This window comes from Panthera onca, chromosome D3 (genome assembly GCF_046562875.1).
Source record: "Panthera onca isolate mPanOnc1 chromosome D3, mPanOnc1 haplotype 2, whole genome shotgun sequence".
NCBI classification, from domain to species: Eukaryota; Metazoa; Chordata; class Mammalia; order Carnivora; family Felidae; genus Panthera; species Panthera onca.
In genome coordinates, this window is record NC_138350.1 from 27,293,666 (window position 1) to 27,305,150 (window position 11,485).

The 11,485-nt window shown below is 63.8% G+C and overlaps 1 protein-coding gene across 2 annotated transcripts; it reads right to left on the reverse strand.

Annotated features, from left to right (window-relative positions):
• Positions 1-880: 880 nt before the first annotated feature.
• TBX1 (T-box transcription factor 1) lies at positions 881-9,489 on the reverse strand. Of its 2 annotated transcripts, XM_060612971.3 has the most exons (9): positions 9,270-9,489; positions 8,585-8,704; positions 6,930-7,299; positions 4,838-4,939; positions 3,828-3,999; positions 3,092-3,247; positions 2,408-2,475; positions 2,223-2,323; positions 881-1,851 (listed from the first exon to the last, which is right to left on the reverse strand). In XM_060612971.3, exons 2-9 carry the CDS (start codon positions 8,616-8,618, stop codon positions 1,364-1,366), a joined length of 1,491 nt encoding a protein of 496 aa, XP_060468954.1. In that variant the 5' UTR covers positions 8,619-8,704; positions 9,270-9,489; the 3' UTR covers positions 881-1,363. The 2 variants fall into 2 exon arrangements, with proteins under 2 accessions (XP_060468954.1, XP_060468952.1); XM_060612969.3 differs by having other exon boundaries at positions 8,585-9,271.
• Positions 9,490-11,485: the final 1,996 nt, after the last annotated feature.

Genomic DNA, 11,485 nt, shown 5'->3' on the forward strand with positions numbered 1-11,485 from the left:
GTTGACCGGTTGTCAGCTTTTCCTGCCTGGACTCAGGAAGGGAGGGATCAAAGGGTTCCTCTGGCCCCATCCCTGGTGTTGAGTTAATGGGGAGAGGTCCGTCACCACCTGGCCTGGGGAAAATGCTTCACAGACAGGTTTCAAGATGACTCATGACCACTGTCATTGTACCCCCTGTCCAGGTCACTCCGTGGGGACATTCACAGGGAACAAAGTCAATAAACAGGGGAAAACGCAGGCCTGGGCTAGGTCCAGCCAGGGGAAATGCTAGAACAGCAGAACTGCCTGTTTTTGTCTTTCTGCTATCAGAGTCAGAGCTTCTCCCTTTCCCAGCCCCCAACTGGCAGTGTCCTGTCGTGATGGTTATTTCCAGCTTCCGTGGAAAAGCACCCAGTACAGGCATTGGTCCTGAAAACAGGCGAGGGGTGCCTGCCTAAATCCTAGAGGAGAGACATCTGCCTGCCAGAGTTAAGTAAAAAGACCCTATGTACACCTGGGACTGGGGCGGAGCCCCGGTACCTTCAGCCTGGGGGCGGCTGGGATGAAGCTGCGAGGTGGCAGTGGGGGCGGGGAACTGGCTGGCAGAGCCGGGAGGAGACCCTGGGAGCGAACCGGGTTGGGGCCACAGCAGAGGGGGCGGGGAGAGGACGGAGAGGGGCGTGGCCGAGAAGAGGCTCTGGAAACCAGCCCGGAGAAAGCGCTCGCAGGGCACTGTAGGGACACAGTGGGGACTGTGGGGACTGGAGCTGTGGGGCCTGGAGCATCGGCCCGTGGGGACTGCAGCTGGGGAGACCCCGAAGTCCCCGTATCGACCGGACTCTCTCCCCCCGACATCCCCGTGCGATCTAACTGGACGCAAATAAATGGACACGCAGGCAGCTTCCAAAAGAGGCGAAACCTTTATCAAGTCGGCGCCGGCGCGGTATCTACAGTATCTACAAATATCTACACGTATCTACACCGCCTGCAGACGGGCTCTCGGATCGTCTACACTGCAACTGCCGGCCGGGCCGGGGAGGGGGGGGGGGCGACACGGTCTCGCGGAGAACAATAAATATCACTTCCTTCCGCCGCTGACCGGGCGCTTTGGCACTGGCGGGCGCGGACCCCGTGGCCCTCGGGGCTGGGGAGGGACCCGCGGTGGCTCCCGGAACTGGGGAACCATATACTTCGACAGCTGTCAGGGCTGGAAGGTGGAGGACCCCGATGGCTTCGAGGCTGGGGAAGGGGAGACCCGCACTGGCCCCCGGGGCTTGGGGGAACGTGTTCTTGGAAGGCCCTTGGGGCTGGGTGGACGGGAACCCCGACGGCCCTCAGGGCTGTGCGGGGACCCCGGGCGGGGAGCGGCCAGCGGGCGCCCGCATTATCTGGGGCAGTAGTCGTAGGAGCCGGGCGGCGCGGCCCCGGCCGACGAGTACATGTTGGCGGCGGCAGCGGCAGCGGCGGCGGCGGCGGCGGCAGCGGCGGCGGCTGGGCTCACGGCTGGGTGGTGGTGGTGCGGGTGCGCGTGCGTGTGCGGGTGGTAGCCGTGGCCGCGCAGGCCCGGCAGCGGGTAGGGCGCCGGCCGGCTCTTGGGCCCGAGGTAATGGTCGTAGGCGGCGGCCGGGTACTTATACGGGTGGTGGTGCAGCGGCTCCGACGCGCCTGGCGCCTCCAGGCGCAGCTCCGGGTGCGGAGGGCTGGGCCGGCCTCCGGGTGCGCCGGGCAGCGGGACGAGACCGCCCGCGCCACCGGCCCCGGGCAGCGCTGGGCTCAGCACCCGTGCCAGCAGCTGAGGCGGGTGCGCCGGGTCCCCGAGCACGGCCGGTCCACCCGCGTCGCGCTCGAATTCTCGCCGAGCCTCGGCCGCCTCTGCGGGGAGGGCCGAGGGGTAAGCGCGGCGGGTCGGGACGGCAGAGGGGACCCGCGAGCGCTCCAACGGTCCTGGCGGGAAGGGGGCACAAGCCCGCGCTCGGACCCTCTCGGCCCCTTCTCGCCGAACCTGCCGGAGACCCGGAGCCTCCCCAGGGGCCCGCGCCCCTCCGCGGGCGGCAGGCGGGGCGGGCGGGGCGCAGCCGTCGGGCCGGGCGGGCGAGTGCGCGCTTGCCCGCCGCCACCGCCGTTGTGCAACCGGCGCGAAGGCCGCGAGCGCCCCTGGGGCGCAGGCGAGGCCAGCCTCGGCCGCCTGCCCGGGGCGGAGCGCGCGCAGGGCCGCGGCCCCGATTCCACGACCCGGGCCCTACCTTTCTCTGACCCGTTGGGCTGTGTGGGGGAGGCCACCGGGTTCCGCGAGCGAGCGAAGGCGCTCATAAGCGGCAGCGCGCCGGGCCGGTGGTTTCGGGGCCTGCGGAAGGGAGAAGGGCAGCGGGTCAGGGGGGCACCCCGCCAGTCTCCTGAACTGTAGCCATCACTTCTACAGGACACTCACCAGTCCTCCGGGTCGCAGTCTCGAAAGCCTTTGGCGAAAGGGTTGCTGGCTATCTTGAGCTGCGTGATCTGAGGAGGGGGGGTTGGGGAGTGGGCATTGAGCAAGTGGCCGGAGCTCCTGCGCTGGGGCCTGGAGCACCAGGGTAGCCTAACGTTAGAAGGGGCTCCCCCAATAAGAGCCCTTTTACTCTTCCGGGACAATAACCCTCCCACATTTACTCTCCCTTGATGAGAGTTGTGCCTTTCTGCTGCCAAAGGGGGAGCTTCCTTTCTCGCTAAGGATCCCCTTTGTGGCCCCAAGTGATTGAGATGGAGACCCAGTGCCCCTGCCGGGGATGGGAATGTAGTCACCTCCACTGCCCACCCTGCAGTGGGGGGTGGGAGGGGATGCCCTAGGAATTTGGGTAAACTGTGGATCAGGCCCCTGATGGGGAGTTTCCGGAATGGTTTGGAAAACAAACTTTCAGGCCGCACTGACAGTTGCCGCTGGAAAGGTCAACCTGATAGGAGTCTGGGCTGGCCTGCAGCAGAGGGGAGGAGGCTGCTTGAGGCCTTTGAGGGTGGGACTCCATTGGCCGTTGTGTTCCACCAGGACCCGCAGTCTTTGGGTCCAAACCTCTTTCCCTCAGGCAGCAATTGGAAATTGCAACCCAGAAGTATTGAATTTGCATCCCCAGGGTCTCACCCGATGGTTCTGGTAAGCAGTGACCGCAGTGAAGCGAGTCTCCTCAAACACAAAGGTCTTAAAGTTCTCCTCAGCATATTTCTCACTATCTTTGCGTGGGTCCACATAGACAACATGGAAGCGGGGCTGGTATCTGTGCATGGAGTTGAGAATAATCTGGAAGACAAGGTGGCAAGTTTGGAACTAGGAAATGGGAGAAGGTCCAGATAAGCAGTGAATTTCCCAGAGAACTTGGACGAAACCCTTAATTCCTGAAATGAGGTCCAGCCATGGGGCTCAAGCGGAGACTGCAGTCAACTGGGGACCACCAGGAAAGATACCCCAAATGGCAAAAGATCAGAGTTTGGATTCTCTTCCCATAGGTCCTTCAGAACTACTTCAGGCCTACAGCGGGCAGTGGTAGGCGGCTGCAGGCCAGAGCTCAGCCCAGCAGGAAAGCGGCATCAGCCGCCTGGATCCTACAAAAGCCTCCTGCGGCTACCCCCACACACCATCCTTTCCAGTTAAAAAAAAAAAAAAAAAAGACTCCAGCAAAAGATCAGGAATAGAGGGAGGGAAACAAGGTGACAGCCTCTCCCAGGCCTGAGAGCCACCAGGCCCTGAGCCCCTGACCGGTGGGGCCCCCTCTCCTCAGCCTGGCCCTCATTCACAGCCCAAGCTCGGCCTCTGGCTCTGGTCAACAGGGACTCCAGAGGGCCTGCCCAGGGTAGCCTGGGGAGGTGGGAGGATTGCTCACATGGCCGTTGTCGTCCAGCAGGTTGTTGGTCAGCTTGAGCTTGTCGAAGGACACAATTTGCTTCATCCACTGTGCACCCTTGGCAGGCGAGTCAGGGTGGTAGTGTACACGGCCTGGTGTGGCAGGGTCCGCTTTCCCGGCTACTAGCCAGGAGGAGCTGTGGAAGGCATACCTGGGGCAACACCAGAACAGGGGTCATGCCACGTAGGGTGAACAGAGAGGGCCTTGCCCAGTGAACCCCCAAAGTGCCTCTCATGAGTTTTCCTATCATTGGTGAACTCAAGCCTTCGGCTACCACACAGACTGGGAACTTTTCCAAGGGGAATTGTGAAAAAAACAAAACTCCCCCCAGTCCCAATACACAAGACAGAAGGAAGCCGGGCACCAAGGGAGGAGGCTGGGCTCCGGGCGCCACAATTCGCTGCACGCGGGTCTGCCTGCTCCGGGCCTCCCCACCGCCGCCTCCGGTGTCGCCTGCGCGGCGGGAGCCCGGATTTGGCTGCGCCGGCGGCCTCAGGCGCAGGGCGGACCACGCTCTCTTTATTAATTGCTGTTAATTGTCCAGGCAGCTGAGGCCCGCCCAGCATAATCTCTCCCGGCCACCCCACCTTTCCTGCTCGGCTCCGGGGCCCAGCGTTCCCGGGGGATGGGGGAAGGGGACAAGGTGCCCACGCTCACCTCGTGGGAGAAGGAGACATGAAGAAAAGGCAGGGGCTGTGTGCGAGGGGCCTGCCTGCCTCAGGCAAGCTGGCCCAGGGGCGTGGAAGCTGTCTCGGGTCTAGAGCTGGTGGAGGGGCCCAGCCTGTGTGACTCCCTCTGGGGGTGGGGTGTGTGGGTCTGGGGTCTGACCGGGTTGGGGAGGGAGCAGGTCATGGGGGACAGTGGGGTTGGCGGCGCAGGTGCCTGGGACTCCCGGGCACTAATGTCCTTGTGGGCTGCCCTCCGAGGCATCACCAAGCAGGGACCAGCCACTTCCCAGGGCACCCTCCCTGATCCTGCTGGGCGCTCACCGGTAGCGCTTGTCGTCCACTGGAACGAAGTCCATGAGGAGCATGTAGTCGGCCATGGGGTCCATGCCAAAGAGCTTCACTTGAAATGTGGGGAACATGCGCCTGGGGGCGGCGAGGCCTCCGGTCACCTCAGGTGGGGGAGGGCAGGGCTGCCCCACCTTGACCAACCCAGGACAGGCGGCTTCCTGCCGGCGGCTGCATTCATCGGCCTGGCCCCTCCAACTCCTCTCCTCTCAGTCAGCTACTCTAACCCAACTAGGCCCCTGCCCAGCCAAGGGCAAGTAGAAGGGCAGAGTAGCCCCCTGCTCCCTTTTTCAAAACCCCAAAATGGCTCACTAAACACTACAGCTAAGCCTCCACCCCCCAACATTGGTCTATGGCGTCTGCCACATTTGCCTGCGTAGAGCCAGCCTAGCATTTGCTAATTCTCGGCTGACCAGTCCAAAGCTAGCCTCAGCCAGTAGCACCGGATCAGTAAGACTCCCAAGATGCGGTTCCAGACATTCTCAGCCCTCCACAGAGCTTCCCCCAGCTCCATCTAAGCAACCGATGTAAACTCCCGGCTCGAACAAAATGAAACCTGGCACGCTTATGTGGTTCCCAAGAGTCCCAGTTGCCCTTTCGGCTGGGTCTATGGGGCTGCTCCCCAATCCTTCCAGTGAGGCTGAGGCCTCAGAGCCCACAGACCCAATTTTTAGGCTCTGTCTCCAGCCCATTGCTGGAGTCCCCCCATCTTCCTCAGGGATATAAGTCCCCCTCCCCCCCCACCACTGTTGCCCCCCAGACGGGATGCAGCTACTCTGGGAGAAATTGGCTTATTCTCTCATGTCCCCTAACTCTCCCCTCCCCCAGACTCCGACTCTATGACCCATCCAGACTCTTAAAAGGACATTCTGCAGCTCCTGGATGGGCCGCCAGCGTGGGCCGGCCCTGTACTGAGAGCACAGCAGTGCCAACCACTGGGGCCCCGGAGGACAGCATGAGGCTTGGCTCCCACCTGCCCTTCCTATGGCTTTGCCTCATAGGCAACTCCCTGCAGGCAGTGGGCAAAACACAGATGCCATGGAGCCAGCCCTCCTGGTCAGACCTGCCACCCCCACTTTTGCAGGCTGGTGGGTGCTGCAGAATGCTGGCTTCTGGGCTGAAGCCTGGCCACCGCCAACACCCTTGCTGCACTGGACTGGGCCAGAGGCTGGGGCACCGTCCTCAGGGGACAGTAAGGAGAGCCTGGAGAAGACCTACAGAGCTGAGGCTGAGCACAGGCCCCAGGATCCCCAGGGAGGACAGCCGGGGCAGGGAAACAGAAACCGCGAGAAGGCTCTGCAAACAGGCCTTGAGTTCCCCTTGGCTGTGTGGACGCAGAGCTGGTGTCTCCGTGTGTACATTAGACACAGCCCGGCACCCTCCTTTGTCTGCTGGTCAAATCGGTTGCATCGCAAAACTTGTTCCCCTTCTCTCTGGGCCCTTAAAACAAATACAGGCCAATTGGAAGGCAGCAGCCCCAGCAGCAACGCCAGGCCCCACAATTACCCGAAATTTAGGCCGGAGAAAACTGGGTAGCAACCTTCACGGAAGAGAGCAACTGTTTTTAAGGGTCTTAACTTTCTCCAAAAAATTTCCAGACAATTGTCTAGCTACCCCTCTTTACCTAACCCGTATAGAGTGAACTGGGTAACTAAAGACGTGAATTTCCTTTTAGGTGGGATCCACTGGGAGCTGGCTGGCTGGCAAGGCCGCTCAGGGGTGGCTGCCTAACCCCTAGCCCCGTGTGTTCCGAGCCAGCCCAGGCTTCCGGCCGCGGGTGCCTTGGGGCTGCGGAAGGGGCAAGCCGGTCCGCCGGGCTTCTCTCCACCAGCCTTCCAAGGCTGCCCGCGCCGTCCCCTCCGGCCCCGCTCGGCGCACCAGGCGGCTGTCGCCGGAGCCGGGACCGCAGAGAGCGAAGAGCCGGCTCGCGCCTAGAGGGGCCCGCAGGTGGCGGGGCCGCGCCCCCACCCCGCTTCTCGACTCCACTCGTGTGGATCGGACCGAGACGCGCTGCCCGAGACCCGCGCCACGTGGGGAGGGTCGCGGGCAGGGAGGGGGGCACCCTGACCTGCCGGCCTTGGTGACGATCATCTCGGTGCCCAGCTGATTGAACTCGTCCCACAGCGCCTTCATCTCCAGCTGCACGCTCACGCTGGCCACCTTCGCGTTCTTCTTCACCGGCGCCTTGGCGGCGGCCGCGCAGCTGGCCCCGGGGCCCTCGGGCTCGGCGGCGGCGCTGGTGGCGGCCCCGGCGGCCGGCGCGAACGGGTAGGCGTGCGGCGGCGGGCCCGGGGCGCCGGGGGCGGCGGCGGCGGCGCACGGGTCGTAGCGCGGCGGCGGCGGGGGCTCGCGCGGGCCGTACGGGTCGGCGCCCGGCGACGCGGCGCCCGGGAAGCCCCCCGCGGCCCCCAGGCTGCTCAGGCTGCTGGCCGTGAAGGCTGCAACGTCGCAGAAGTGCGAGAGCTGCGTGAGCCACGGGCTGGACACGGCGGAGATCATGACCCGCGGGCCGCCGCCGCCGCCGCCCCCGCCGCCGAGGTGAGCGCTGCCCCGCGCCCCGGGCCGAGTGGCGGGCGCTGCGCTGCGCCCCGGGCCGCGCCGCCCTACACCGCGGGCCGGCCCCGAGGAGGCGCCCCGCCCCGCCCCGCCCCGCGCCCCCCCCCCCCTCAAGCGCCGAGACAATGGCCTCCCTCCCCTCCCCCGTCCCTCGCCCCTCCCCCGCTCCTTCCCCCCTCCCCGGCCCCCAGCCCGCCCGCCGCGGCTCGCTCGGCCCGGGCCCCCCGACCGCCCGGACCGGCTCCCTAGAGCGCCGGGCCGCCCGCCGCCCCTCGCTCTGCCGCCCTCCCGCGTTGCATTTCTCCTTTCTCTCTCCAGGCTCTTTTTCCAATTTGTTATTTCTTTACCTTTGTCTTCCTCCTTGAAATTTTCCCTCCTAATCCTCTTTCCTTCTTCCACTATCTCTTTCGTTTCTCTTTATTTCTGTGTTATTTTCTGCCTTTCTTTTTCCAGTTTTGTCCCTCTCCTTTCTTTCCACTTCATTTTTCATCACTTCGTTTTTCTTCCCAGTCTGCCTTTGCCTCTTCTTTTTCTAGGTCTTTTCCTGTTATTCAGGGTTTTTTCCTCTTTTTTTAAAACAAAATAAAAACTGGAGGTTTTCTATAGCTTTTCCCTTTTTTGATGCCTTTATTTTCCGTCTTAAATTTCCCTTTACTTTATTCTTTTTCGTTCTCGGTCTCTTATTTCTTTTTCATCTTTCTCACTTTTCCTACCTTCCTTTCGGGTTTTTGTGTTTTCTCTCTTCTCAATTTCTTTTCCTCCCGGCTGCCCTCACCACTTTGTCTCTCATTTTCCTGGGTTCCCAGACTCCATGGCACTCTCCTCTCCTGCCAACTTCCCTCCCACCTCTCCCAGCTTGCGGCCACCTTTGCCCCCTTTCTCTGGTCCTTCTCTCTCCTGTCCTTCCTGGCTTCCACTAGTCCTATTCTGGGCCCGTGTCTAGCTCCTTGTGGGTCTCTGCAGCCGGGTTCCCAGGCTGGAGGTGCACAGGCTTTGGGCAGGATGCCTGCCCTTCCTCTCTGCTCCAGAGTCACTGGAAGCCTGGAGCCCACCCCGCCAGAGCTCCCTCTACCCACTCTGTGCCAGGGCCCTGCCAAAACTCTTTGCTAGGACCCCAAAGCAGCTGTGGCAGGGGGTCTTGCCGGCGGACACAGCGGGGAGGCTCACCTTCCATATCCCTGGTGACCGTGCTGAAGTGCATCCCGGCCGGGAATCCCAGCAGCCGGCGAAGCTTCGCCTGGTCGGAGGACCGGGGACCCAGGCGAGCTGTGCGCTCTACGGCCTCTGCTGCAACCAGAGAGGCGATGCTGAACGCGCTGGCCCGGGGAGACAGCGGGCTCCGCGCGTCCATAGGCGCCCGGCGGCCTGGCCGGCGCCGCCTCCGACTGCGTGCACCCAGCCGCACCGAGGCCGGCCCAGCCCACGGGACCCGGGGGCGGGGGCCTGCGGTGCCACTCAGCCTCCAGCCCTGGGCCCAAGGGATTATGGCGTCACGGCCCCCCACTCCGGGCCGGTGGCAGCCGAGGGGCCCAGATGGGTGGAGCGCCCTGGGAGTGTGGGGCCCTTCTGCTTTTCAAGCTCCCTGCCCCTGGTCTCTGCTCCCAGGGACCTCCGTGACCAGCGCCCTTCGAACATCCCGCTGTTCCCACCGAGGCGGAGGTTCCCTCTGTTCAGCGAAGCCACTGAAGCCACCGTCGGCTTCTACAGCCCCCGAACGGAGGCAGCTACGCTGGGAGCGCCCAGCCTCAACCTGTGTCGGTGAGGCACCGATGGATCACCGTGGGGCCGCCTGGCTTGGCCTTGCCCCTGCCCTCGGCCCCTCCCGCCTCCTCCTCCCTGGCTGCCCCTGCACCTGGGTGAGGAGAGGGCAGTTCGGGCTCCGGCACTGGCCACAGGCGGACAACACCAGAGCTGTGGCGTCGTCTGTTCCTCGGCGCGGCGGAACAGGACGCAGCCCAGCAAATGCCCCCCAACCCCCTTCAGTCGGCTCACTGTCGTGCCTGGGGACCCCAAGCAGAGGCACGCCGCCCAGGCCGCGCAGCCCGGGAGCCCGAGCGTCACGCGCACCCGCGCGCACCGCCCGCCTCTGGCCAGGACGCTTATACATCCGGAGGGTGGGCAGTGCCCGCTCCTCCGACCTCCCCGCGCACCGACCGGGCGCAGGGAGGGCCGGGGGCGGGGCCTGGACTGGCCCAGGGAGCCGAGGACACGTCGGAGGAGTTCAGGCCGCTGGGTCGTATTGTATGCTGCCCCTGCCACCCACCCTGCATTCAGCCTGCCCACCTGGTTAGGCCCTGCTGCCTTGGTGCCCATCCAGGCCCAGCAGAGTGAGGCAAGACCCACCCTGAGGGCTCAAGGTCTCTAGGCTCAGGGATCCGGGACACTAAGGCCTAACTTGGTTTGTACCTTCCCCCACCTACTGCCACTGAGGTCTTCTCTGACCAGTTCAGGGCATCCATGCCTTTTCTGCCCAGGGTCTTCCTAGCAGAGCATCATATCTCCCAGCTTCCCAGGAGCCTCTCTGGCCCTTTGCCGAGGCTCTGGCTCTCAGGGCCTCTGTTTCCAAGGCTTCTCCGCCTGCAACCATATTGTGGGCCTTCGCCTGCGCTTGCCTGGGATAAGGGTAGGAGGCAGGCAGCCTCTCCCAGGGTTTTTACAATCCCAGGGACTCAGACCCCAGGCTGGAGAGGGTGCTGTCTGGAAAGTGGGGAAGGCTCAGGAACTGAGGACCGGGAGTAAGCTCCATTAGGAAGGGACTGGCTCCTGGGCCTGAGGTCCAAGAAAGATTGGGAGGCAGTGTGTGCAGCAGGTGAGCATGCGGGTATATGACTGGGGTGTGGTATGCGTGATTTCATGTACAGTGAGCCCCCCTACTTGCGCCTCCAGCTGAGGCTGTAGTTGTGGAGTGTGGAGAGAAAGGGAAGTTATTGCCAGAGCATGCCCTCAGCCCTGAATGACCAGCTGTTTGGGGCTGTGACAGTGACACCAACCTGTGGGACCCAGGGGCAGGTTCCAAGGAGGAGTGAAATGTGGAACCAGCTGGGTTTAAGGTCCCTCTCCCTCTCCCCTGAGCAGGGCAGCCCCCCCGCCTCCAGGACCCCAGAAGAAGCTGCTTCTGATAGGAGAGCCCAGCTAGGAAGGGACGTTGGTAAGGGCAGGTCATGGCAGTGTTGCAGGAGGCGTGCCCACTGCTGGCAGTCCATACCCAGAAAGGCATGAAGGACAGTGTCACCAGGGGCACCTCATGCTGGCAGTCTGCATCCAGAGAGGCCCTGGGCCCTACAGGCTGCATGTGGGGCCCATGTGGGGAGTCTGGGTGGGGTTCCTGCCTGCTGTTGTGCACTATCTGGGATGCATGCTGCCCCAGCATGTGGTGATGCTGGTGGTTGTGTCCTGTGCACCTGGGGAGGCTTCCGCGCATATCTGGGCACACACCTGAGGGCAGCAGCCAGATGTGGAGTCCGAGGGTGACACCAATATTAAGAAGGGAGAAATGAAAGGGAAAAAATCTGGGGCTTCCTGGATGGGCCTCCCGGGCACTGTCCTGAGGCCCTTGGCCCTCGGTGTCTGCCAGTGCCTGATCCTCCCAGCCCCTTATTAACCCCTTCCTGCTGGAACTGAGAGCTGCTGGGTCTGGCTGGGTGGGCAAAAGTGCCAGAGTTGGGGACTCTGGGGTGGGCAAACCCTGGTTGGGGAAAAGGGCTCTAGGAAGAGGTGAGGGAGCCTCACTTAGGCCTGCTCTGTCTTCGCGGGGTCGACCCCTCTCCACCCGTTGGCGATACTCACCCGAGAAACTGCAGAACCCGGGACCCCGCTGCTCAACGCCGGGGCCCTCCTGGAGCCCTCGACTGAAGGGGCCCGAAGCGCTCGAAGCGCGAGGCCGCCGGAGCCTCCAACCCAGGGCAGAGTCTCTGCGTCCACCGCCCACCCGGGCTGCGCTTCTCGGAACCTCCCTCCGTTCTTCCTGGGGCACCGCACCGCCCTCTCGCTCTTCACTCCGCCGCCCCGCAACCCGCCCGCGCCCTCGCCCTGGCGGCCGCCGTCGCCGCCCCAGCCCCGGACTCGCCC